The 27538-nt window shown below is 61.4% G+C and overlaps 1 protein-coding gene across 1 annotated transcript in view; it reads left to right on the forward strand.

Moving 5' to 3' along the window:
* Nucleotides 1-27538, forward strand: part of ARHGEF11 (Rho guanine nucleotide exchange factor 11) — a 74013-nt gene that overhangs the window by 14494 nt on the left and 31981 nt on the right. The window contains exons 2-5 of the mRNA XM_059146768.1: nucleotides 20529-20543; nucleotides 20834-20922; nucleotides 21920-22018; nucleotides 27213-27262. Of these exons, the coding sequence (XP_059002751.1) occupies nucleotides 20529-20543; nucleotides 20834-20922; nucleotides 21920-22018; nucleotides 27213-27262 (253 nt within the window). The remainder of the gene's footprint in view (nucleotides 1-20528; nucleotides 20544-20833; nucleotides 20923-21919; nucleotides 22019-27212; nucleotides 27263-27538) is intronic.

Below are 27538 nucleotides of genomic sequence, written 5' to 3' on the forward strand. Positions count from 1 at the left end.
TCGGTTCATTTCCAAGATTCTGGAAAGAATTTATCTCTCTGTACTTCTTCCTCTTCGTCCTGTTTCCTTTCTCTCTTAACAGTCTCGGTGGTGTGCTTCTGGCCCGAAACCTCCCTGACCCGAGGCCAAGGGCAGCGTGAGCATCATTCTTGGTCCCGACTGATGCCTCGTCCTCGGAGGACCCTGTGAGCTGGGTCCTGCTGCCCCACTTCTGCGAGGCTCTGTTTTGTTTAAACCCACGGCAGCACGTGTCCTCGTAGCAATTCTTGAGATCTTTGGGAGGGTTTTAAGATTCATTTATTTATTTGAGAGAGAGAGCCCGTGTGTGTGCGCGTGCAGGGCAGAGGGAGAGGCAGAATCCAAGCAGCCTCCCCACTGAGCACAGACCCTGACCTGGGCTGAGGGGGGGCAGGTGACTGCCTGGACCGGATCCCAGGACCCTGATCTGGAGCTGAGCCAAAACCCGACTGGCTGAGCCACCCGGGCGCCTTACGGCGTCCCTGCGGGGCTCAGCATACTTCTCAAACAAGCCCGAGGTTCCCCATCCCAGTGTCAGCCACACAGGCAGGTGCTGGGCTGTGCAGAGTTCGGGCCCAGCGCGGAGATCGCGGAGCCAGCGGGAGCTGTTGCTGCTGAGAACTCCCTCAGCCCGCCTGCCGATGGCCCTGTGCCAGCAGCGTCCCCGCGTCCCAGCCACAGGGGAGCCGGGATCGCACGGCTGGGAAGTCGGGAAGGAGGACCCAAGCCCAGGCCATGAGGCTGGAGGTCTTCTCTACTGCCCTGTCTGCTGTGGGAGGAAGAGACCTTAGTTCGGAATTGACAGCATCCATGGTTCAATGGGCCGGCGGGTAGAGAGGACGACCCCAGGCACCCCAGGAGTGTCTGCCCTTGGGGGAGAGCCTGGAGTCTCCAGGGCCTCGACTGAGTGTCTGCGGGGTGAGTGTCGCCCCTGCAAGTTACAGATGGGAGTCGGGAACCTGAGGAGACTGAGGGCAAGTAGATGTGGGATCCTCCGTGTTCTAGAGGCGGCTGAAGGCACCAGAGCAGGCAGCGTCCCTACAAAGGGGGCATAGGGCAGGGCTAGTGGCCCACGCGGTCCGACGGAGAGGGGCCCGGTTAGATGTGCAGAAGGCCTGCCGGCTGCGAGACACGCCAGGCTGGGGGTCAGTGATCTCACTGGGAACGGTCAGTTCTGGGGGCAGAGGCCAGACCGCAGTGGGCTAAAGAGGCATAGGAGGGAAGGACGAGCCAGCAGGACAGACGACCCTTCCCAGCAGCCCAGGTGGGCGAGGGGGCCGGGGCCACGCGTGGGGCTGGAGGAGCTTCCTGCCTCCGGGAAGCCGTTCTCCAAAGGCCGAGAGGGATTTGGGTCCGTTTAGGCTGGAGGCTCGAACTGTGGAACTGGAGGACGGTGAGGGTTTAGGAGGAACCGAAGGAGCAGAGGGGAGTGGGGCCGGGGCCGGGCCCGGATTGGGGCAGGTGTGAGGAGGCGACCCAGCGTGTTCTGAGAAGCGTCCGGCGGGCAACTGAAGAGGCTCTCGCTCCTCAGTGAGGCGGGAGGTGAGACCGCCTCGGGCTGGAGGGTGGCCTTGCACACACGCCTGGCGGCCGTGGCTGGAGAGAGGTGCCAGCTGGCGAGGCCGGGGACGTGGCAGGATTGCCACAGACGGGAGCCCGTGCGCCCCACACCGGGTGGAGGGGGTGGACCTCCCGCTCTCAGGCCGGTGACAGAGGCGACGCCCGGGCCAGGGAGGGACGGGCATGCAGGGGGTCTAGCGGGTCACTGATCCCAACCAGCCGCGGCCCCACATGCCGCCTGGTGCTTGAACCGGCCGGTGAAGTGGTGCTTTCTGGCTTCAGCAGAGGGGATTTGACCCAAACCCTGAACTAGCCCTGAGAGAAACTCCTTCCTTGGGATGGATGGAGGGTTAGGTGTCCGTCAGCATCCGGGCGCCCCTCTTCTCCACTGGGTAAAACCAGAGAAGCCGTGGGTATTTTACAGCTTTATTGAGCTGTGGTCCCAGAGCATAAAATTCACCCGTGAGAGTGAACCGTTAGGCGGTCTGGGGACAGTCACAGAGTTGGGAGGCCATCACCCCTGTCTCATTTAGAATTTTCCAGTTTCCTGGGAAGCAGCGTGTGCTCATCAGCAGTCATTCCCCTGTCCTGCCCCCTCACCCCAGCCCCAGAGCACCCCTGCTGCCCTTCCTGTGTCCAGGAACATGGTTCTTCTGAACACAGCACGTGTAACCGAAACCCCGTAACGTGCGGTCCTTGCACCCGGCTCCCCCTGAGCCTCACGCGTTCTGGGTGCTTCCTGCCCGCGGCGGGGTGGGGCGGGGGGCGGTGAGTCCATCCCGCAGTCCGGACAGACCACCCTGGGCTGCTGCAGGTCGCGTGGCGTCCTCTCTGGGGCTACGCTGTCACGAACGCTGTCGTGAACGTCCGCAGACAGGTGCGCGTCTGGCCGTGTTCCCAGTTCTCCGGGGTCAGACCCGGGAGTGGGGCTGACGGAGCGTCTCTGCGCGTCGCTGCGCTGACCGTTCTCAGGAGCCGCCGAACCGTGTCCGCGGCGGCCGTGTGACTCCGCGTCCTCCCCGGCAGAAAAGGTCCCCAGTTCTCCATGTCCCCACACTTGCTGTTTCCCATTATTTTGGTTTTAGCCATCCTAGTGGGGTGAGGGGGCGTCTCATTGTGGTTTTGATTTGCGCTTCCCGGAAGACTGATGTTGCACATTTTTTCATGTGTTTATGGCCATTTGTGTGTCTTCTTTAGAGAATGGTCTATTTAGATCTTTTTCCGTTTTAAAAAAACCTTTTTTAGGGACGCCTGGGTGGCTCAGTTGGTTGGACGACTGCCTTCGGCTCAGGTCATGATCCCGGAGTCCCGGGATCGAGTCCCACATCGGTCTCCCAGCTCCACGGGGAGTCTGCTTCTCTCTCTGACCTTCTCCTCGCTCATGTTCTCTCTCACTGTCTCTCTCTCAAATAAATACATAAAATCTTAAAAAAAAAAAAAAAAAAAAAAAAAAAAAAAAAAAAAAACCTTTTTTATTGTTTTCTGAGAGTTCTGTATGTGTTCTGGTTAGCGTCCCTTCCCGGACACGCGGCGCGCACATCTGTCTTCCATTGTGCATGTGGCTTCTTCACTTTCTTGATGTCGTCCTTTAATTGGAGGATGGAAGTTTGATGCCGTGGGTTTTATTTGTTTGGGGAGGAGTGAGAGGAAACGGCAGGGTGCCCCAGGCACAGGGCGCGTTGGGAGAAGGCAAGGGGTTGCTGAGCCTGGCGGTGCGGCATGTGCTTTTATGGTGAACGACGACACGGCTCGGCGCAACATGACCGGTCCTGGGCCCCGTGTGTTCTCAGTCTCGCAGTCAGGCAGCCTGGCGGCATCTTGGTGGAATCGTCCACCAGCTTCGACCAGCGAATGAGTCCGTGCTGAGGAGTCTTCCAGCGTTTGGGTCGGTTTGTGGTTCAGACGGGGTGAGAAGCTCAGCAGATCAGACGGAGCACCCGCACTCTCTGCCCCTTTAAGAGCTCAGCGCAGTCCACTGCCCCTGGCATCGCCAGACAGCCCCGGTTTCTGCCCCCAGCACTTGCGACTCAGTGCTGTCTGTAGACGGCCGGCTGTGGATTCCCGCTCCGCTCCCGCACTAGCACCTTGCACGCTGTGCCCCTGATGCCTCAAGCCGGCGAATCTCCCAAGGACGAGGGTCCTGCTTGCGCCGCTGTGTGCCTGGGCCTCTAACTCACCTCCGTGGACCGATGGGTGGTCCTCCGGGACTGGCAAGCACTGTGATGGTAAATGCACGGGTGTCTAAGTCACTGGGGAAGTACATTAAGTGTAAATCCATTTTGTCCTTGGTCAGCAGACTTTTGGCAGAGAAGAAGGAGTTTACTTGAAAGTCCGGGTTTTATTTAAGTTTCGTAGTCTTGGGTTTTACAGACGTGTGGGGAGTTACTCTAAGCTGCCTCTAGAGTTTAAGTTCAGGCCATCCGACATCTCACTTCCCGTGGACTTGATCTGCACCAAGTGCCACGTGTTGTGCAGCCTCGCGACCCAGCGGGGGTGGGGGGGCACAAAAGCAGAGCCAGGGCTGGCTCTTGACCTCTCCCCACCTTGTGAAGGAGTCCCCTGCGGGCCTCCCAGAGCTGCAGGAAGCTCTGCAGGGTTGGACAGAGGGAGAGACGCCGAGCCCGTCTTTGCGGCTTCTCCGAAGGAGGTTTTTTCCAGAACGGCCAGCACACTAACGCTGGTGTGCACACACACCCTGTGCCTGAGCCCGGGGCCCTGGGTTCCAGTTCTGACACCAGGGACCCCAGAAATGTCCACAAAGACTGCCTTGCTGTGCTCAGGCTACCATAATAAATACCACAGACCGGGTGATGATTTTCTCCTAGTGCTGGGGGCTGGAAGTCGGAGGTCAGGCCTGTGTCTGGGTCCTGGAGAGCCATGTTCTGGCTTGCAGATGGCCGCGTGCTACTTGTGCACACCCACCGCCTATCCTTGGCGTGTACACACTGGGGGATCCTGCTGTCCTGTGTCAGGAGGGCCCTCCGTGACCTCATTCCACACTCTTCTCCCAGAGGCCTGGGTTCCACTCACTGGGGGTCAGGGCCGCAGCCCAGTGCTGTGTAGGGACACAGGTGCAGCCCGCAACAAAGGCTCGCGTGATCCTCCGTCTCCTCGTCTGCGACACGAGATTGGGGGTGTCGCGACGCTCCCGCCCTCCTGAGGATGACGGCGCAGGCCGTGTGCGGGCGCTGTTTTCTGTTCTGGGTCCTGCGAGAGGCTCCGACTACATTCTCTCCGCGCAGAACCGAACCGTTTGCCGTTACGGGAGCTGGATGCGTTCCTTCGTTCCCTGGGTGTTTCTGAGCATCTGGTGCTGTGAGCTCGGAACAGAGCAGAATGCTTTGCCTTCCTGGAGCTCCTATTTGAGGCAAATTAAATAAAAAATAAAATCGGGGCACCTGGGTGGCTCAGGTTGCTAAGCGTCCAACTCTTGATCTCAGCTCAGGGTGGTGAGTTTGAGCCCCACTTTGGGCTCTGCGCTCAGCGGGGAGCCGCCTCTCCTCCTGCCCCGCCGCTGCTCTCTCTCTCTAATAAATAAAGTCTGTGTAAAAAATGAGAAATTAAAGTATAGTGTCCTAGGTAACTGTGCCAAGGAGACAATGTCAGGAAGGTGGGGTTGGCGTTTCCAGGAAGGTGCTGTTTGAGTCGAGGGGTGGAGCCTGTGTCTAATTCTACGCGGCCAGGTGGGAAGCTGAGAGCCCCCCCCCCCCCAAGGCCAGGCCGGTGCCTTCGCCCAGCACCCCGCAGCACGCCTGCCGCCTGCTCGCAGACTGCCCCAGACTGCCCCAGACTGCCCCGTCTCCTCCCGTAGCCCTGCTCCCCATCCCCCATCACCCACTTCTGTGCCAGACGCTCTGCGCTAACTAATGATTTCACAGCCTTTTTAAAAAAATCTCCACCCAAAGCCGCTAATGAGGAGTTCCAGCTCGCCCCAGCCGCCAGTCTGGGGAGGCTATGGACCTGCTCCTGAGGTCTTCAGGTGTCTCTGGAAGTGCCCCTAAGCCCCTCCTCCCCGGCCACCTGCCCTCTGTGGCCCTGGCTCACCCCTTTCTCCACATCCTTCTGGGAAGTGCTCCGTCCTTGCTTTTCTCTCGGGCCTGCTCTCTCCCTCCCCTTTCCTTGTGGGGGCGGGGCTCTCCGGTGCCCTACACTGGGTCACGCCCCGCTGCGTGCACTGACCCCAGTTGTTTAGGACCTGAACGGCTGCTGCTCTGGGCCCTCTAGCCCAGCAGGAGCCCTGGCCTCACTGGCCTTGCCGTGGGACTCAGACTGCAGACCTGGGGCTGCCTCGTTGGGTCCTTCGTCCTCTGGCTCAGGCCCCTGGCACTTTTGCAGCCCGTGATTATGGGGATGGTGTTCCCCGTCAGTCAAATCATTGAAGGTTCAGCCTGCTCCGGGGAAGGGTCCGGCCGTTGGCAGAAACCTTCATTGGTCATCCCCGTCTCCGACCTGAGGCCTGCGCGAGGGCCCAGGAGGGCGGGCCACCTGACCGCCTGGTGTCACCTCGAGGCCCGTTTCCCACCAGCTGTCTGCACCCGAGGGCAAACAGGATCCAAGAGGACTGGTTTCCTTCTTCCCTTTTTTTTAAAGATTTGTTTCATTTATTTATTGAGAGAGAAAGCAAGAGAGAGCAGAGGCCGGGGAAGGGGTGGAGGGAGAGGGAGGAGCAGGCTCCCTGCTGAGCAGAGAGCCCAAGAGAGCCCAAGGCGGGGCTTGATCCCAGGACCCTGAGATCATGACCTGAGCCGGAGGCAGAGGCTTAACCCCTGGAGCCACCCAGGCGCCCCAGGAGTCCTCTAAGAACTGGAAAGAGTCCCAGAGAAACTAGATTCTGCCTCTTGCATCCGAGGATTCCAGCACCTTTGATGGGATGTGTCCTTGCTCCTGGCACCGGCTCAGTCCCCTCTGTCTGCCGATCGGGACCAGCCTGGGGACCGCATGGAATCCGGCTGTGAGTCTCAGCCGGCGTGGCTGTGGCTCCGTCTTCAGTGTCTTGTTTCTCTTTGGCTTCTGGTCCCTTGGATGTGTGCCAGTGGCTGCTTATCTGCTGGTCTGCCCAAGAGGTGGATGGAGCAGCGCTCTGTGCACAGAGTCCCAAAGCTTATAGTGGGTGCTCTGCGTGTGTGTGTATGAGTGTGCGTGCACCTGTCTGTGGGTATGTATGCGTGCGCGTGTGTGTACCTGTCCGTGGGTGCTGTGCGTGTGTGTGTACCAGTGCGCGTGCACCTGTCCGTGGGTATGTATGCGTGCGTGTACCTGTCCGTGGGTGCTGTGCGTGTGTGTGTACGAGTGTGCGTGCACCTGTCCGTGGGTGCTGTGGGTGTGCATACACATCCGTGCCTGTGCCAGGACACCCAGGCTGTCCAGCTGGCCTGTGGGGAGGAGGGATGCAGAGATGCCCCAGGAGTGCAAGACACATGCCCTCCTTTCAAGCCGTGTATGGTTTAGCTTAGCTGGGGCACCAGAGACATAGAAGCTGATTAAGACTGTCAACACAAGTGTCATTTAATCCACAAATCAGGTCTTTGGAGAGAGATTCGGGGACGGACTCCTCTCTCCCGTCACAGCAGGATGGCAGGTGCAGCTCGGGATGCATGGGTGAAGCGCTTGTGTGTCCTTGCTGCGTTTGCTGTGTGGAACCAGGGACGCGGGTGAGTTTGTGCGGGCAGGGGTGCTGCGTGCCTGGGCCCAGGGGAGACTGGCCAGGAGAGACCTCATCAAGCAAAGCTTCTAGGGACTTTACTGTCGGAAGCCGGATTCCGTGGGTGGACGTGCCTGTGCCAGTCTGCTCTGTCAGCCATGATTCTGGGGCCTCTGGACTGGCCTCGAGAGACCCCCGGACAGCCTCCTGTCCCACCATAACTGCTTCAGGGCCCTTTAGGGTTTGAGGTCCATGCCCTATTCGGGATGTCCCTGTTCCTGTCCTCTGCACTGTCCGGCACCCACTGCGCCTCTGCAGGGGTCCCTGTGGATGAGCCCAGGCTCTTAACCCCACCGAAAGCCCCAACATAAAGAGGGTAGGAGTGGGGACAGCGGGGACAGCATTTTGTTATTGATGGTGCGTCGAGTCGTCCGTGCAGCAACACAGGGCAAGCCTGTCAGACCTCCCTGCCACCAGGATTAGGAAGGGCCCTGGGCTGGGTATTTACTCAGGACCCCGTCCCTCCAGGATACTGGAGGAAGAGTCAGCGGCCCGGACTCCTCTGGCCGCCGGACGCTGTGCTCCCCCATCCTGTCTGTGGCCTGCAGTGCTCCCTGTCTGAGGACACTGACGGGACACTGTTCCTGTTCCCCAGCATCCCTTTCATTGTCACGTGGGGGTCTCACGCTGGGAACTACTTCCCACGGTCATCTTTGTGGAAAGCGGCGGAATGAGGGGAGCCTGCTTTCTGCGGAAGCTGCTTTCGCCTTCTGCTGCCGTTCCGCCGAAGTTACCCCCGTGAGGGGCTTCTTTCCTCCTCACGCACCCTGCCTCAGTTTCCTGGAAGAGAGAAGGAGTGGAGATCCCCCAACATGTTGGTCAGCCATGCAGTGGCTGCCGTAGGCTTGGCCGCGGGGGTGGGAGAGGCCGAGACTGCTGAGCCCACAGTATGGGCCTAATTACTCCTTGGCCCCGAGCTTGCCTGTAATTGTGGTTTCTGGGAGCCAGCGCATGCTGGAAATCTGCTGGAGCAGCAGAGACTTGGGGTTTCCGTCTGGGATGGGCTTGGATTTTCCACTTGGAACAGGGTTCCCAGCCCCCATTTTCAGTTGGGGGGCAGGGTGAGCCCGTAAAGCTCTGACGGGGCAGTTAGGAGAGGCGTAGGGCGGCAAGGCCTTCCTCTGGGTGCAAGATTGTGTACTCTGAAACCCCGGACAGTTCGGAAGAGCTCAGGGAGGCAGCAGGGCCTGGGAGAGCCGATCGGCCCTGCCCTCAGGGGAGGACCCCGTCTCTGTGCCTTGGTTTCCCCCTGTCCTTGACTTGGACATCCGTCATCATGGGTCGGGAAGTGCTGACCTCAGACGGGGCAACAGCCCCAGTCCCTTCCCCGCGGCGGTAGTAAGAGCAGAAGCTGCTCTGAGTGCTTGTCGGATGCCCAGCGCGGAAGGAACAGCACCGTTAAATCTCAAGACGATCTCGTGAAGCAGCCGTGGCCTCTGCAACAGGTGAGGGTGCCTGAGGTCCCGGGGCCTGCATCGGCAGCAGGATGGATATCCAACCCAGGGATCACGAAGCCGGAGCATTTGGCCTGCAGACACATAGACTGCAGTCCACGGGGTGTGTGCGCACGGCCAGGGAACACCCAGAGCCGGCCCGGCTTCATGGGGCTGCCATCGAGCTTGGGGCTCAGGGGTCTAAGTTCCAGCCCTGGCCCAGACCACCTCTGACCCTGGGACCTTGGGGAGGCCTGTGTCGTTTCCGACTGCGGTTCCTTGTCTGTGAGGTGGGCATGTGCGGAGCCGCCCCGAGGGCCCGACGAGGCGCTCCGAGCTCTGCCCCTGCCACCCAGCAGGTGCTCGGCACACGCCAGTGGAAGGGGAGACGAGTGGCCGGCTCTGCCCTCTGGGCCTCGGGATGGAGGGGGAAGGAGAGGACGGGTCTGAGCAGGGGGCATGGGTGGTGAGGACGCTCTTGGGCCGCCGGGGCTGGCGGGGCTCATGGAGCTGTGCTACCTCGCTCACTGCGTGCGGGAAGTTCAGCCTGGCGGCCGGCATTTCTGCAGCCTGGCTTCCTCCACTGTGAAGTCAGGACACCAATACCTCTGCCCCCCAGGGGCATCGTGGAGAATGAGTCACCTAAACAAGAGCTTGGAGTTCTGAGTTCTGACCGTGCATGCCCCAGCCCGAGCATTTTCCCGTCTCGTGTGCAGACAGTCCGGTCCTCAGAGCAGCCCAGGAGAGGGCAAGCAGGCGGGACGGGGAGCGCTCAGGGCCGCAGGCACGGCCCTCTCCTCCGGGGGAGCCCCGAGGCCCACACCGCGCACCAGCCACGCGGTGTCGCAGGAGGTGCTCGAGACGTGCGTGTCGCGGCCTGGCTGGAGCCCGTCTGTGCGCCGGCCACAAGTGCGTCTTCCATCATTCAGTGCATGTTCACGGAGATGCGTGTGTGTCTGGCCTGATGGGGAGAATCTGCGTAGCATCCCAGGTGCCAGGGACCCTCTCCCGGTCCGTCCGGGTTTGTTCCTTCAAGATGTTATCCCGCAGATGGGCAGGTTCCGACTTGAGATACCGTTCTCACCCTGCCGGGGGTGGGGGCCCTCGTGATGTGGTTTGGGCCTGGAGGAGTGAGTGTGTGTGTGTCTAGGACCCTCTGGCTCACGCGGCTCCGTCACCGCCCCGCACAGGTGTGCGCACGCGCCGCACTCGGCTGTGGAGAAGCCAAGACCCGCCGCTGAGGTTCTGCCCCGAGAACCAGATTGCCAGGAGGCCGCGCAGAGACCACACGCACGGCCCGATGGTAACATTTGAGGCGCACCGAGGGCCCTGAAATGTAGCCGCACAGAAAGACGCTTCCACCTGTTTCCCGACACGGGGCAGCCGTGTCCCGTCTCCTGTCTCCCAGCTCCGGTGACTCCATCTTCCTGACGCGCCTGCACTTGGAAGATGGGATTAGTAGGAAAGGGCACGAGGCCACCCTTGCTGAAGTGGTGGGAGCCCTGCTTGTCCTCCCACAACACGGCCTCTGCGCGTCAGACTTGGAGAGAGCCGCGGCAGGGCCAGTCCCACCAGCACCGGGGTCCCCTGGGGGTGCACGGCTCAGAGCGGTCCCAGCATTCTGGCTGGCCTTCCATTGGCATCCTAACCAGCTGTGTCTGGGAAGCGTCTGGTGTGGAGCTCGGGCTCTTGGCTGGGGGCCCCGGTCGGGGAGCCGAAGGAGCACGCAATAGAGGTCAGAAGTCCCACCTTCCAGGCAGGCGCTTTATTACTGGTTCCCTTCTAAAGTAACCTGGGGGCGAGGATGCGTCCTTATAGCACAAGTCAGCCCAAGGGCTGGGCGGTGCAGACAACAGGAGTGGCCATCACCGGGAGTCAGCTGAAGGAAGCTTCCGGAAGGCAGGGAGTTTCCGGGCAGTCTTGGGAAGGGTGAAAGGAGGAATTCAGAGGGCCTCTCGCACCGCCCACCTTTGTTTCTGCCTGACTTGGGGGCTCCCCAGTACCACTGGAAGCTCCTGCGCTGTGACCCCATTTCTGCAGGTGCCTCCCCGGTCGTTCTGTGGCTTAAAGTCATCTGTTTTAAAATCAGGGGCCAACTGTCCCCTCCCACCAGTATTCCCCCTCAATTTTGATACGAACTTGGAATGAAAACAAATTTTTTTAAAGATTTTTTAATTTGCCAGAGAGAGAGAAAGAGAGAGGGCGCACAAGCAGAGGGAGAGGCAGGCAGAGGGAGAGGGAGAAGCAGGCTCCCCACCGAGCAGGGAGCCCAACGCAGGACTCGATCCCAGGACTCTGGGATCACGACCTGAGCCAAAGGCAGGCGCCCAACAGACTGAGCCACCCAGGCGTATCCACCCAAAGTAAATTAGGAAAGTGAATTTTGAGCCAGATGACAGACTTTAAAGAGGGATGGAGATTTCTTGGATTGGTTATTATTTGGGATTGTTTTATGGTTCGTCCTTTATTTGTGGGGTTGTCAGAGCACAGCTCTGTGGACACAAGTCCCCAGTGAGCCACGCCTCATGTCCCATCCCCACTTCCGGAGGATTCGTTGAGAACGTGTAGTCAGCGTCTCAGGAAAACCCGGGGAGAGACAGCGTGCGCCTGCAGAGGGATTCAGGGTTTCCAAATAATGGCACCGTTGCAGGGCCCCGTGCGAGGGACAAGACTCCGTCTTCCCATGGTGCTGCCACGGAAGCTGGGACCTGGCTCACCCCCGGTCACGCCACAGGCACTGCGCAGGCGAGGCCACGTCAGGCCCCAGACCACGGCCCTCCACCGTCAGGCCCTGGGACACCGGCTCGGTCTGTGCTTGTGGGTTCTGAGCTCTGCTCTTCTTGGCCCTTGTGAAAACTGGGAAACCGAGTAAAAACCTCTTCCTGGCCACGTCCCCAGCACAGACGCTGACGTGCTTCTGGGTCACTGCTGGGGACGGCGTCCGGCGGTTTCCTGTCCGTTGAATACCTGCACTTCTGCGTGGGTTCCCCGGGGTGCGCAGACCGATGTGTCTGGGACACCCTGGGAGGGGCGGAGGGAGGGGTGTGATGAGATCGGGGGGGGGGGGGGGGGGGAGGAGCGGCGCCTGGCCCAGCCCTGCAGCGTCAGGGTTAAGCCGCTGCGCCCGGAGGAGAAGCTTGGCGCCCGCGTCCGGCTGCACCGCTCAGAAGCTTGTGTCCTCTGAGCAGCTTCGCGGCTCCTCGGACTCGGGTTTTCCTCACCTGTCAGGGAAAATAACAGCGTCTGCCTCGTCAGGTTGACGCAAGGATTAAATGAAGGCCTGTGTCCCATCACGTGCTTATTCCTTGTAATTTTCTTATGCTTTTCCGAGGACGTACGAGGAGACGGGGGCAGAGTTGGTCTAGAACCACACGTCTAGACGGCCCGGGCCGCCCCCTCCCTGGACCATGGCAGCCTCCGCGGCTTCCGTCGTGTGTGCCGGCCGCCCCGCCTCCGACCCACACGCCTGGCTGGGTCTGGGGAAACACCATGGTCTCGCGACCCGCACTCATATCCATCGGGGGCAGCTTCGGCCCTGACATCTGCAGACGCGGAGCCGGGAGTGTGGGGCTAAGCCCCGGGGAGAAGAGCCCGCGGAGGGGTGTCTGCCCCCGCGAAGGCCTGGACGCGGTCACATGGACCTGCGAGCGCCCCGCGGTCATCTCTCCTTTGCTCGGGCTGCTCGCTCCTGCTGTGGGACCGAGGCCTCGGGGCGGGAACGGCGACCGTTTTTTGAGCTCAGCCGTGTGCAGACGCTACGCCAGAGACTTACCCCAGCTCAGCACGTCCCGCAGGACGGGTGGCAGGTGGCTAGCCTTCCCATTGTGGGGTGAGGACACCAAGGGTCATGGCCAGGGAGCGATGTCTCCTGAGCCCCACAGGTGGTCAGAGCCACAACGCCCACGAGCCCTGTCCAGCTCCACAGCTGCCTGCCCATCCGGATACCCCCTTGACTCCCTGGGGGCAGCCCCAGCCTGGGGCTGCTTCTGAGGACCGGGTGAGCGGCTCCGTGAGTCAGATGTGAATCTGTGCCCGTGCTGGTGAGCGGGGAGGTGGCAGGTGCTGGTCCTGGGTGAAGGTCGTGTGCCCGCCAGCAGCCTGTTCTCTGCCACGGGCTGGAGTGGGCCAACCCTCAGAGCCCCGACCTCGTTCCTTCCCAGGGCCGCCAAGGGGAGCCTGTCCAGAGCTCACAGCCCAACGGACAAGAACAGGAGAGAGAGGTCAGCGCCCGTTTGCCCAGTGGGGCAGAACGCAGGCCACACGTGGCACTGGGAACATTCTAGTAGCCACATTAAAGTAGTAAGGAGGGAGCACCTGGCTGGCTCAGTCAGGGGAGGTGCGACTCCCTCTCGGGGCTGTGATTCGAGGCCCCCACGTTGGGTGTGGAGATTACTTAATGATAAAAATCAGAACCGGAGGGGGGGTGGGAGAAGTGAACATCAGTGTCACGTTTCATCGGCTCCGTCTGCGCAAGGGTTGCCGTCTTGACGTGCAGCGTCGCAAGTGCTGCTCCCGACCGTTTCTCCATGGTTTGTACTAAGTCTGCAGCCTCACAGGTGTGGACACGGACTCTCTCACCTCCAGTCAGCATGTTGGCGGTGCCCTGCAGCGGTCCCCGTGGACAGCGAGGGGGCGGTCATGCTGCGCCCCCCCTGGGCCTCTCCCACTGGCCCTTCCCGGGTTTCCCCACAGCAGTGCTCGCACTCAGGTGCACGCCGGCTCTGTCCCGCAGGCTCTCTGGGACTCTGGCCTCCGGCTTCCGCCGTCAGACCCGCACTTCTCAAGGCTTGCTCGGATCCCATGAGCCCCAGGAAGCCTTCAGCAGCTGCCTGGCCCCAGCTTCCCCTCGGTCGTTGCCCTGTGCCTCAGCGTTTCCCGAGCCTCCTGACGTCCCCTTGTGTAATTCCCACGGCCGCTCCCGGGACAGGTGGAGCAGGCAGGCGGACTGTCAGGGTGCGGGCGGAGAAACTCCTTGGCGAGACGGGTCTGATTCTGTCTCTAACCTTCTGCTTGTTGGCTGTCCGCTGTGCGCCCCGTCCTGGATCCAAGTGTTCTAGAGCGGGAGACGGCAAAGCCGGTCGGCAAACTGGGGAAGTCGATCTGAACCGACCCCAGAAGGCACCAAAGGGCCGGTCAGCTCTGAGTGGGCGCTACAGGGGAGACTTGGGGGAGAAGCATGGTGGGGGTTGCCCGCTGGGGGACCCATAGACTGCGCTGGGATTTAGATGGTGGGAAAGCTTTCCTGGGTGACATTGTGATTTATCTTTTTACAAGATCGCTGATTGTAGACAACGGATGCACTCCGGGGAGGGGATACTGCACAGCCGGGAGGGGCAGGAGGGGCAGAGGCAGGTGGGTCCAGACCTAGGGGAGGGCACTAGCCAGAGGACTCGGGGGTGACTCAGTTTGCAGGGCTGTCAGAGATGACTGTCGGGCCCCAGTGTTCACCTTGGGAGGACACATTTGCTCAGGAGCTGGGCTGGGCTCGGGCTGGGCTGGGCTCGGGCTGGGGGCTGGATTTCCGATCAGACAGGTTGGCTCCGAGGTCTTGCTGACCGTGATTCCGCGCTCCCGGTCGCCCTTGGAGGAAAGCTGTATTTTCCACATTTGTCATTGAGAAACTGGGGCTTCCGGTGGGGTGACATCCAGGAGAAGGCTGGGCTTGAGCCCGTATTTCACTGTGCCCGAAAGTGTGCTTTCCGAACGGTCCCACGGGGGCCACGTGTAAAACACTGGTGTGGAAGCTCAGCCTCCCCGCACATGTGGCTGTGAGCCGGGGAGACACGGCCCTCCGAGAGCTGCGTGGGAGCAGGGGAGACTGGGCACACCGGGCTCGTGCTCACTGTTCTGTCCCTCGTCCACTCACTGGTCTGTGGCCCTTGCCGCTAGCACACTGTTGGCCATCCGGTGTGGACCTCAAGAGCATTTGCACCGTTGGGGAAGCTGACAGACGAGGCCCCTGTGACCCACACCAGCTCTGCAAGGAGGGGTGTGTGCGGCACGGGCACCCTTTGTGACCTTGACCTAGAGGGCCACCCAGACACGGAATCCTGGGGCTGTGAGGGCCCTGGGAGGCTGCTTCGAGCTCCTCCACCCTGGAAGATAAGGAAAAAACCAGTCCAGTAAGACCAGGGCAGGGTTCAGCAAGTGTGGACTTATCTGGAACGGAGGTCCTGGTCAGGTAGCTCTTTCTTGGTTTACGGCTGCTCCTGGCTTTGGGGAGGGGCCTGGGAATGTGACTTCCCCAGACGCAGGAGACCTCAGTCAGCTTACGTATGGTATGCGATTTCGTCTCTATCTCTCGTGTTATCTTTCCAGACACGTAGGACGTGTGTGTGCTACGTCTGCATCCCATGAGCCGGTGTGTGTTATGTCCTGTGTGTATTGCGTGTGAGGTGTGTGTTGCCCCGTGTGCGTGTGTTCTGTGCCCATGTGTGCACGTGTGTGGAAGAGAAGAGGAGGAAAGGTCCGGTGAACACAGTTGGTTCGCTCTTCCTAGGGCCACAGGTCAGATGACTCAGGCTTTAGGGGCCCAGACCTTGAAGTCAGGTGTGTCCTAACTCCACTTCACCCCCATGTTCGCTGCGTGTCAGCCCCTGTCTGGAAGGTGGGAAGCACCTAGAAACCGGCACCATGGAACAGGGACATGCTAGGCTGTCCGTCAGGCCCCCGTGGCCAGGGGGATGGAGTGGGGACGGGGAGGGCGGCCGACAGTCGCCGAGCGAGACCGGGGCACGGTGGTGTCCGAACTCCCCCCGGTTCCCGGACACCAGACAGCTGTGTCTTGTTAACGTGAAATTGCCCGATCTTCAATTTTTAACTAATTTTTAAAAATACATACACACCCACCCATAAGCCAACAGAAGGGACATGTGGGCAGTTTCGACTTTACTCTCTGGAAGGTCGCCAGACGTCTCCATGCTTTCTCGCGTGTCTTGCAGGCTCCCACGAGGGGGGGAGGAGGGGCTCTCTCCCGTGCCTGGTGCTGCTGGAGGGCTCCCAGGAAGTACACGCTGCGACCTTTGCCCTCTAGCAGGTGCCAGGGAGCGGGGAGGGGGCTTGGGGGGGGACGCCTGTGTAGGTGCGGGCCCAGTGGAAGGACAAGGAGATGGCTGATTTCTGCGGACTGACCTGGAGTCCCTCCGAGGATTGGTTAAGTGGGAAAGATGAAGTGTGAGCCGGTGAGGTACTGCTGCTTGTGTAAGCGGAGGGGGAGAAGAACACTCCCGCCCGTTGCTTAACCTCCCAGAGCAAGCCCAGATGGGAAGACGAAGACCAGTGAAAACGTGTCTTTGGGGCTCCTGCGTGGCTCCGTGGGTTAAACCTCTGCATTTGGCTCGTTCATGGTCTCGGGCTCTGGGATCGAGCCCTGCGTCAGGCTCTGCTCAGCGGGGAGCCTGCTTCCTCCTTTCTCTCTGCCTGCCTCTCTGCCTACTTGGGATCTTTGTCTGTCAAATAAATAAACAAAAATCTTTTTTAAACAAAGTGATGACGCCGCACGCCTGGCCTGCTCCGTCAGTGGGGTGCGCCGCTCTTCACTCGCAGTCTTGAGTTCAAGCCCCGTATTGGATGTGGAGATTTTTTTTTTTAATGAAGAAAACACATTAAAAAAGAAAAGTCATGATGATAATGGACAATAACGTATCGCATCGGAGAGAAAATTCACACGTTCTCAGCCCCATTGCAGGGGAGGGTGAAGACGGTGTTCTCTGCTCGGCGCTGCAAGCCGGTCAACGTGGGAGGAGAGACCGAGTTGGCAGCGGCCCGTCCGCAGCCCTCAGTGCATCGAGCGGGTCAGGCACGGACGTCCGTGGACGGGGCAGCGGCTGGGCGCGGGGCCCTCGGAGAACGGTGCACCTCCAGCTCGAGCATCAGCCCATCGACTGCTCCCTCGGACGGGAGATCTGCTGTACTGTCGCCGGCTCCCAGGAGTGACGGAGCCGAGTGGAACAAGAGACGAGCACCGCTTGCGTGTCACTGTCTCAGAAGGCTGCATGTGAATCCGTGCTGTGGAGACAAGTCCTCTGCTGGCCGTGCTCGAGGACAACCAGCGTGGGCGGCGTTCTGGATCAAACGAACACCACGGAGAACGAGGAAATGCGATCCGCGCTCCACGCCGGGACCGCGGCCGAGGCCGTGGGAGCCCAGCGGCGTAGAGGAGCGATAGACAGTGGGGGTGGAGCGGGAACACTTCTGAGGTCACCTCACTGGGTCAGAGGTGAACTCCTGGCTGTCCCAACATCACTGTGGCTGTGTAGAAGCCGAGAGAGCCTGGGGGATTGATGCCGATGTACTTAGGGATGAAGTACCGTGCAGTCTTCTGGCTTTGAAAGGGAAAAAAAATAATAACCACAGACAAATAAAGCAAGTGTGAAACGTTAACAGGTGAATCTAGCCTCAGGCTCCGTCGTGTTCACCATGCTACTCCCGCAGCGTTAACGTGGGTTTGAGATTTTTCAGCATAAAATCTTGGGGTGGAGGAAGTGCAGGCTGCCGCGGCCCGGGGAGCGTGGTGGGGCCGTCACCCGCAGCTGCAGAGTGAGCACGGGGTCCCGTGGTGGCAGGGACCACGGAGCCAGCACGGTGTTGGAGCCGCCTGGAGAGAGGCCTCGGTGCTCGGTGCTGGGGGAATGGCGTGTACAGCAGGGCATTGGAGAGCGATGCGGCAATGACCAGCTGGTCCCGATGAGGGACCCAGAGAAAGCCAGGCTGGGAGGGCTGGTCCGCAGCAGGGGAGCCGACACGGGGCTCCTGCAGTCGTCCAGGCGAGCGGCTGGAAGCCCCAGTGGGCCATGGTGGCACAAGGCACGGGCTTGGCCACATCTGTCGGGGGCTCCGGGGCGCGGGGCTCACTGAGAAGCCAGGCCGGCTAGCAGCTGTCTTGCGGCGGCCGTTTAGCAAGCCCCAGATTGGGGGGGAGAGTCCGCACTCTCCCAGGCCTTCCCCACAGCCGTCAGGTGTCGGTCCTTTGGAATCCCGTGTCTGCTGCCACATTTCCGTGGGCGCGTCAGGAAGGGGGGCCCGCGTGGAAGCCCTCCTCCCGTCTGATGGCCTCTTTCATGCCGAAGTGCCCTCCTCCTCTGCTCCGTCCTCCCCTGCCTCAGCCTTTAACCTTCCCGCAGTTAAACCTTCTGCTAGGCTCCACGCCCAGGGACCCAGCAGCCCAAGGGTCGTTTGTGTCCAGCCGAGCTTGCTGCAGCTGGCGAGTCTCCCTCCTCTGGTTCTGGGGTGGGTTTTCCTCCGTGAAGCTCTCAAGGAGAAAAAAAATGTCCACCTCTGTTGCTGGAAGGATTCTCGATGCTCCAGACTCCCTCCACAGCCTGGGGGACCTTCGATCACGCGCCACAGCACTTGGCCCAGCTTAGGGGCAGAGCGGAGCAGGCTGAGAGTCCCCATCTCTTCGGGCTTCGGGACAGGCGTGTTCCCAGCGCCACAGAGTCCATCAGAGGCCACGAGGGGGCCTGAGCTGCCCCAGGACGAAAGGGGCCTTCTCCTGAGCTGGCAAGGAGCCGTTCACAGCTGTGTGGGGACACCCAGTGGTGGGGGGCGTGGATCCAACCCAAGACAGCACAGGAGCGGCTGGGATGAGCCTTTCCACAGAGATCCGTTCTGAGAACCCTCTCGGCAGGGCCGGGACAGAGCGCTTACCCCGTGTCTGCGGAAGCTCTGCGGTACCCTCCTCCACTCGCCGCGGTGACCGCGTCCCAGGTTTGCGCCCCATACCTCACGCCGCGTCTGGAGCAGCGCCGTCTGGTAGAACATTCTGTGGTGGTGTGTGTGGCTGGAGTGTGGTCGCCACGAGCTTCACATCGCTGTGGAGACCTTGAAATGTGGCTCGTGCAGCTTTGAAACGGAGTCTTAAATTTTATTTCAAGTGTAAATTTGTGTAGCTCCTTGTGGCTGGCGGCTTTTAGCACGGGTCTGGGTGCTGGGACGCCGTTCAGTTTTACGGCGCCGTGAGTGACACGCGGGCTGCAGCGCGATGACGGCAGGACGCATGTCACACAGAATGGTCGCGGGGGTGAGTGCCGCTCCCTCCCGCACCTTCTAGAACACTGGATGCTGAACTCAGCGGAGTTGAGTTCACCCCGCCGTGGGTGGAGGGGTCAGGTGGGCAGGAACCCACGGAGTCAGGTCCTTGGAACACAGCTGGAGTCGGAGCTGCCGGCCGTGCACCCTCGTGTCTTGCTTCCAGATGCCGTACTGGGCCATGGAGTGGAAGGACATCGGGGAGCAGGGCCCAGCACAGGCCTAGGCAGGAGCCAGAAACCAGAGCAGGTGACGGGACCGTAGACCCACAGTGAGAAGGAGCGCCGCCCTGGGCCCGCAGCTGCCCCAGGCCACCCAGCAGTCGAGGGAGGGGGCAGCCCCACCGTGCACATGCTGGTGCGGCGCGGGGGTCCAGGCCGTGTGGGGGCTGGCAGGACTCCCTGTTCCACGCCGCGGCCCAGCTTTCCCGAGGACCCTAGGAAGCTCTGTGAGGTCCTGAGCAGCGAGGGGACGCAGGCGGGTTTGCACTTGCGCGAGGTGACTGCTGCTCTGTGGCTGGTTTCCATTCCCAGGCTCTTCTGGGCCCACTTGCGGCTTTTTCTGAACGAGCCGCTCCAGTGTCTGGTCTGGTTCTTTGTTTCTCTTCCTCCTTTCCTGCGTCGCTCTCTCCTGCGCCCCGCGCACTCCGCTTCCCTGGTGTCCTTCTGTCTCTGATCCAAAGACCAACCAGGAGAAAGCAGCCTCACCTGTCCGGGTAGGAGGGGCACCAGGGTGAGGGGACCTCTTTGAAGTGTCAGAGGGATCTGTTCACGCTGGGTTGTGTGGATGACCGGAAGCGACCTTCACGGGACTGACAGCGTAGCGGGTGCACTCAAGCTCGCGGCTCCCGCCCTGCGCCCCGGACACGCAGCCTCCGGCCTCGGGCGGCCTGGGCGGGGGTTTCTCTCGGGTCCTCCCAGAGGTGCTTCCGGCATCTGTGCACATGTGAACGAGTCTGTAAACGCAGAAGCACGTGGTTCCCTTCCCCGCTCTCGTGCCCACCTGTTCTGTGCGCACCGTTCTGCCCCTGCTCCCTTCACCCCACCAGACTTCCCGGAGGCCACTGGGTTCACTCCGTCGCCCCCCACACACGGCTGAGCGCCCCCCACCCCGGTCATACCGCGGTATACTGGCCCAGCCACCCGCAGAAGCCGTCCCACGAGTCCGTGCTGTGCCTCTGCCCACGGTGCCTGCCTGGTCCCTTGCTGGAGGTGCAACTGCGGAACCCCGTCGGAGGGGCGGCAGGTGCACTCTTCCAGGAGGGAGAGGCATGGCAGTGATGGAGTTCACCGTACCGTAAAGGGGACCCGTTCAACACAAGCTCGGGGGTAAATCTGGTTCGGTAACCTTGAGGTTTTAGGGTCTTAACAGTTGCTGAGTGAGGTATCCCAGGCCGGCTGCCGGCGGGGTGGGTTGGAATATGGCCACCGGACAGGCCAGGCTCCTTCCGTAGCCCACAGATAGGCGCGTGTTCAGAGGCTCGGGCCATCGCTGGTCTCCTTTCTAGAGAGGCGTGTGCTGGTTCCCCGACAGCTTAGTATCAGACGCCCAGTGAGCCTCCTGGAGATGCCGGTTGCGGGGAGGAAGCAAGATGAAACGCGAGTCGGGGAGGCCATCCGCCACCCTCTGCCGGGTGCACGGGGGTCTCCGTGTGGCTCCACCCTCCGCGGTCTCGCTCTCCAGTCTCCCTTTCCTTTGCAAATCACCGCCTAAAACTAACGAGCGTTTTCTTTTTTCCTGTCTTTTTCTTGCATCCATTTCTCTGCTGCTTCCTTCTGTCCCATCAGCCCCACTGCAGCCTGGTAAGACCCAACAAGCGTGCGTCTGTGCACATCCCGTCCTCGCGACCCCGGGGCGGGCTCTCGCCCTTCACGCCTCTCTGGGTATCCAACCGTGCTAGCCCTGCCAGCCCAGGCTGCCAAATAGGTGGTGTTGCCAATGGTGTAGACCTGGTTCATCTCCCACCAGGTTTAGCGGGTTCTGGGGTGAGAGGATTGGCCTCTCTTTACCCAAGACTCGGGGCCCCTTTTACCAGAACCTAACGCTGGTCCCTCCCCGCGCAGCTCACCAGTATGTTTTCCTCACCCTCCAGGTTAAGCAGCCTGTCTCTGGGGGACCCGGCACCTGAACGCAGGTCCCCTTCCCACCGCCGGCAGCCGTCCGACGCCTCTGAGACAGCAGGTGAGCTTGGGCGCTGACACCGACACCGACACGAGCGCCGAAACAGACAGATCTGCGCTCGCAGCGTGTGTGCGGTGTGACGTTACACGTTCTATATGTGAACTGCTTCCGTCGTCCTCTTGTCGACTCTGGAAAGGAGATGTTACCGAGTTTTACACGGCAGGCGCGTGTGAGCTCGTCCACGCCCACAGGGACGTAAGCTCCTCGGGTTCCCACTCTGGAGCTCACACTCCGTCCATCACAGGAGACGGTCACACACCGGCAGGCGCGTGTGAGTCCGTCCACACCCACAGGGACGTAAGCCCCTCGGGTTCCCACTCTGGAGCTCACGCTCCGTCCATCACAGGAGACGGTCACACGCCGGCAGGCGCGTGTGAGTCCGTCCACGCCCACAGGGACGTGAGGCCCATCGGGTTCCCACTCTGGAGCTCACGCTCCGTCCATCACAGGAGACGGTCACACGCCGGCAGGCGCGTGTGAGTCCGTCCACGCCCACGGGGACCTGGCTGGCCTGCGGTTCCAGCTTTCTTGTCCTCCACATTCTGTGCACAGACGTACGTGTGAAAAGAAGGGGTTTTCTCTTTCCACGCACCCTTCCCTGGATTTGGCAGGGTCCCCCCGGGTCACCCCCGTCAGCAAGCTGGTGTAGCACGCCATGCCCATGGGGCTTCATTTGATGGAAAACCGCAGTCTCCCTTGGGCCTGTCACAGGGCTGCTTTTCTGTCGTGCCCGTCCTCAGCCAGACCCAGAGAGTCAGCCCCGTGCGCAGAGGAGGGTCGCTCCTCGGGTGTAACGCAGAGTCGGGGACAGGCTGCTGTCACTCGCCGAGTGTAGTGTTTGGTGTTTGGACAGGAGGAGTCTGGGGAATCAGTCAGTCTGGGAAGGCTGTTTGGAGGAGGCAGCGCTGCAGCCTTCCTGGGCTTGTCTTGACTGTGTGCACCAGCCTTCCCGCGGCTGTGCCTCCGTAACCCCTTGTCCTCTGTCGTCTCTTGTCAGGTCTTGTCCAGCGCTGCGTCATCATCCAGAAGGACCAGCATGGCTTCGGCTTCACGGTCAGCGGGGACCGTATCGTCCTGGTGCAGTCCGTGCGGCCTGGTGAGTGCTGCCTCCACGGCGTGGCGAGTTCTGGACGTGAATGCCTGCGCTGGGCCTGGTCCCCGGGGGCGCCCGGGGGCGTCGTCAGAGCGCCACGCACCTGCACGGGATTTCTGGGGTCGCACTGCGTGCTCGCGTCGCTGCTGGGAAGGGTGGGAACAGCCGGCGGCCCTCAGGATGGCAGGGCCCGCGCTCGGTCAGGGGCTGCTGCGGCACCTCACGGTGCAGGATGGGACGTGCCAGTCCCTGCGGTCACCCGCGTTGGCGGGTGCAGCAACCTTAAACGTGACCGCAGGAGGAGTGACGAGTGTGGGACAGCAGGGAGGGGCGGTGTTGGGAGATCTGTGTGTGGGCCGTGCGCGCCTGAAGCCTTTCTGGAAGGGGGTGTTTGCTGCAGGGATAGGCAGCGAGTGGTAGGGGAGCGGAGTGGGAGCCGCACACGGGTCAGTCCGGCCACTGCGCACCTGGGGAAGAGCCGCCGGGCCGCAGGACTGAGCTGGCCGGTGACCGGCTGACGCCGACCCAGGAAGGAGCGCGGAAGCCTGTGAAGCCCGTGTCCTGGAAGGAGTGACCAGCACTGGCAGATGGGCCGGGCCGCTGACATGGAGAGCGTACAGGCTCCAGAATACAGCCCCCAGCAGAGGCGAGGCTGGCTCGGTCCCCGTTGGACGGCCGCAGTAGAGCAGATGGTGCCGTCAAGTGTGTCACACGCGTGTCTCGGGCTCCCAGCAGGTGAAGCACGTGTACGTTACACTGCTATGCCGTGTGCGGTTGCGCTAGGTGTAGAAGCACGGTGTTCACGTCCTCACGAAAAGCACCTTCTCGCTCGTCCGCCGGTCTTAAGCTCCCTCCTGGTGGCCGCTAAAGGCCGCAGGGCCGTGGCCGTTTCCTAGAGTCACACGATGAAGTTTGCGGCTTCAACAGACGCCCCCCCCCCCCCCCGCTTCCGTGAGCGATGTCCCTGCAACGCAGTCCCCTGTGCGTGCAGCTCGAGAGCACCGCAGACCCGGGAGCGCTTCCCTGACGTGGGGTCGGTCCTGTCCCGCACGCCGCGGCGCACTCCTCTGGGTTTACCAAGACCCTTGGTGGTCGCGGCGGCCCGCACAGCATCCCCTCCGGGAGGAGCTTCTCTGGGGGAGAGCTTGTGCTCAGGGCCTCTGTGAGGAGAGCTCCTCGCACGTTCCGATCTCACAGGGACACTGCAGCCCTTCCGGCTTCACACCCCTCTCCCGGGTCCAGTTCTGGTTCTGCTGCTGTTTGCACGTCTGCGGACACTTCTCCAGCGGAGTTCAGAGTCCCTCACGGTCCTCTATGAGGACTGCAATCGGCCCCCAAACCCCGCGGAACATTGGTATTGGACGTCTTCCCACGAACCGTTCTTGACGGCATCAAGAATGACAAATCCTTTCCATGAGGTTTTCTGATGACTTTGACCAGGTCCCTCAGCAGAATCATCTGTGGCAGCCACGGCCTCACAAAATGTATTTGTCAAATAATAAGACTTGAAAGTTGGGGCACCTGGGGGACTCGGTGAAGCGTCTGCCTTCAGCTCAAGGCGTGAGCCCAGAGTTCTGGGCTCGAGTCCCACATCGGGCTCCCTGCTCAGTGGCAAGTCTGTTTGTCCCTCTGCCTGCTGGTCCCTCTGCTCGTGCTCTTTCTCTGACAAAAAAATAAAGTCTTTAAAAAAAACAAACAAGAAAAGACTTGAAAGGCGAAACAACTTGTTGATCCCATGAGCTGCAGAGTAGGTGTCCTCGGTGGGCACGAAGGCAGCGCACCCCTCCCTCGTCCATCTCCGTCAGAGCTTGGGGGTGGCCACGTGCATTTTATTGTAAAATGGGCCCCAAGCCCAGCGTGGGGCTGGAACTCCCGACACGGAGATCAGAAGTCGCATGCCCTACCAACTGAGCAGCCGGGGTCCTGTCAGGGGCGTTTTGAAAGGGATCTGTGTTCCGAGCAGGTCTCAGCGGTGGAGCTCAGACATTCTGTCCACCCTGCTGGGGACAGGTGTGTGGCCCTCGGGGCTCTGCGGGGCCATTTCTCAAGCCCCAGCGGTGTGGAGTCCGCGTCATCCCGCAGGGCCCTGGGATTCCGGGAGCGGCCCCCAAGCGTCGGCTTCCGCTCACTGCCCCTAGCAACACAGGAACCCTGTCCTCTGGAGCCCGCAGCCAGGCCCTGCCCTCTCCTCCAGCTGCGGGAGTCCTGGCTGCTCCCCCTTTCCGGGGAAGGCTGCTTCGTCCCCACGGAAAATCTGTTGGACAGTGTGGCACCTTCAGGAACTCTCTGAGCTCCGCCTTCCGGAGCACCTGCTGCTTCACCAGCCACTTCTGGGTCAGGGACATGGCTTCTTTCCCGACACCGTGCTGAACCCCCCCATGCCTGCTCCAGACCAGACTTTGTCCAAAAGGGACGTGGTGACTGCTGGGACACTCAACCTAGACCCCTCTGACCCTGGGCTGGATTCCAGCTAAAAGGGACGCAGTGACTGGCAGGACACTCGGCTCAGACGGCTCCGACCCCAGACCACACTTGAACTAAAGGGGACACGGTGGCCGCTGGGACGCTTGGCCCAGACCCCTCCGATCCTGACCTGGACTTCGGCCGATGGGGACGCAGTGGCCACAGGAACACTCAGCCCGGACCGCTCCGACGTTCCCCGCACCAGCGACGTCCAGCCAGCTTTCTCCTCGCCCCGGGCGCTCACTGGAACCGCACGCGCCGTTCCCTCCAACGGCTTCTCCTTCGCGTTCACAGCTCGGCTGACCCCTGGCGCCCGAGGCCCAGGCTCTTGGGGTGTCGGGTCTGGACACGCCTGCCTCGCCGAGCTTCACCCCTGCTCACTTCTGACTTCCAGCGTCGGACGCGCAACTCTTCCTTTCGTCCGAGCACGTCGAGGCCGTCGTCAGGTTATGAACTGGCCTCGTGTCCACACCACGGCGTCTCTGGGACGAGGGAGGCCCGCGGGGAGGGAGATGGAGGAACGGCCGTGGGCGGAGCCGTCCCACGCGCGGCCGTAGGTCTGCCAGCGCGTGGGGGCAGCCTGCGGGGCCCCAGGGACGCCGGTGCCATCCACGACCGCTCGGCACAGATCCCCACGAAAATCAAACAATGAACGATTTTAGATCCTGTGAGAGTCACAGGAGCGTGACAGAGACAGGAAGAGCAGCTGCTGTCGGAACACGGGCGCCGACACACGGGGGCCCAGAACCTTCCATTTGTGAAAACCCAATAGCGGCCGCGCGCCCCGCGGCCAGCACCGCGAGGCGAGGTCTGCGCGAGGAAGGTCGGGTGCAGGCTGGTGTTTCACATTCTGTGTGGCAAAATGGGAGGAAAAAGTGCTTTACGTAGTCCCGGAGAAATACCTGGGCCTCGTTTATGGGGCAGGTGAAAGGGGTCTCTCGAACTCAGGACCAGAACGGGGTGTGGGGGTCGCACAGGACGTAACTGGCCGAGCTTGTTTGCTCGTTCGCGCGGGAGCGCGTCTGGCTTGGCTTCCTGCCGGAGGCGAGCTGCGACGAGGCGCGTCTGTTCCCCGCTTCCTCGTTCTCCCTGGTCGGACGGGGACAGCGCTGCGGGGAGGACCGCCACGCTTCCTTCGCCTCTGCGGCCGCCTCGGAGCAGCTCACGTGGCCCAGAGGCCTGGATACAGTCAGACCCAGAGACGGAACGGCAGAGACGGGTGGCTTGCTGGTGGAACCTGAGTTCTGGAAGGGGTGTGAGTGTGTGTGTGTGCGCGTGCGTGCACACGCGCATGCATGCATGCGTGCGTGTGTGTGTGTTGGGGGAGGAGACACCTGTGTCGGCGCGGACATGGCAGGAGTAGCGGTTGGTACCGTCTTTCCACGGCACGAGGCTTCTCCAGCTCACCGTTTCTCAGAGTGTGGTCCGTGCCGCCTCGAGAGCCGCACGACCCCCGGTGGACGAGGCTGCCGTCCTCGCCCCAGGCCCACGCCCGGAAGGGCTGAGTCTCTCTCCGGCAAGGGGGCCAGCGGATGAGCCTTTGAACAAAACCCCCAGCAATCGTCGCGCTCACTGACTTTGGGGAACTTCTCTGGTTCTGTTCCTGCGGAGACTTTGCTTTCTTCTTGAGATCTCGCCACGTGTGTCTCAGACTTGCAGGCGAGGCAGCTCATTCCCAGCTTTGGTTTCCAGACACGGCCTGGAGCGTTGCAAGCTCCTCTGTGACTAGCAGGCTGCCGACAAGGGTGTGATCCTGAGTCCCGACGGAAACCCGACTTGGAATACAGCTCTGCCGGAGAAGCTCCTTTTAGACCAGAAGCATCTCCGTGTGCTTCGTGGGAGTTCTGTTTTGATCCGATGAAGGCAGCTGACGGATTCAGGGATCGTCTGGGGCAGATGCACAGAAACACAGTCTGTGGGCCGCTCGTTAGCCTGCCTCGGCTCCCATGCTTCTTGCTTCCTGGATGACGGAGTCGTTAGAAACCGCACAGCAGCGGCCGCTGCTGCAGCCTCCATCCGAGGGACAGCCACCAGCCACAGCAGGGGTTTTGGGTCCTGCCTCTTTTAAAGGGAGAAACTGGGCTGCCTGGGGGGCTCAGGGATGCGTCTGCCTTCGGCTCCGGTCATGATCCCAGGGTCCTGAGACCGAGCCCTGTGTCAGGCTCCCTGCTCAGTGGGGAGTCTTGCCCCCCCCCCGGCGTGTGCTGTGCCTCTCTTTCTCCCAAATAGGTGAGATCTTTCAGTAAGTGGAGGGACAGATCGCAGAGGCTCTAAAGCGGATTTTAACGCTAAAGCAGTGACCTCGCCTTCGGCAGCGTGAACTCCAGAAGGGGCTTGTCCCAGCTCCAGAAGTACAGTTTGAAAACTCTTGTTTTCACCCATTGTTCCCTACTCCTCTTAATAGTTACTGTTAGGTCAGCGGTTACATTTCGTGCAGTAAACTTACTCGTCCAGCTGGATTGTGGGAACCACAGAGACATGTTCCAAGAAAGCACACATCTGGGCCTGGAGCAGGCCTGTCCCTCTGGCCCCGTGGCCTGGCTCCCAGCAGCCTGGCCTCCGAGCTGCCCAGCGAGAACGCCCGCTGCAGCACACGGGCCTCCATCCCCAGGGCAAGACGGGAGGATGCCCAGCTTCTGAGGTCCTGGCACAGAGCGCTGAGGGACTGCAGGGCGGGGTCACTGACCTCAGGAGCGAGGGGCTGGGCTCTCCTGACCAAATCTTCTCCCTACAGGAGGGGCAGCCATGAGAGCTGGTGTCAAAGAGGGCGACCGGATCATCAAAGTGAGTGCCCCCCCTTTCTGGCTGGCTCCCTGCACCCTCCTGCCCTGCCCGCAGGATGGTTGGCCACTGGGTTGGGGGCAGTGCCACAAGAGGGCCCCAGGAATGTGGAGACCTGCCCCCAGGAGCCCCCTCCTCGGCCTTTCTGGACTCTAACTAACCAAGCTTCTGCAGTGGGTTTTATTTTCCCATTTAACACACAATCAAAATACATCTAAGATGGGGGGGGTGCTGAGACCAGCAGGGGGCCCAGGGCCTTCAGACTCTGTCGCCACACGG

The sequence above is a fragment of the Mustela lutreola genome, chromosome 14 (genome assembly GCF_030435805.1).
Source record: "Mustela lutreola isolate mMusLut2 chromosome 14, mMusLut2.pri, whole genome shotgun sequence".
NCBI lineage: Eukaryota > Metazoa > Chordata > Mammalia > Carnivora > Mustelidae > Mustela > Mustela lutreola.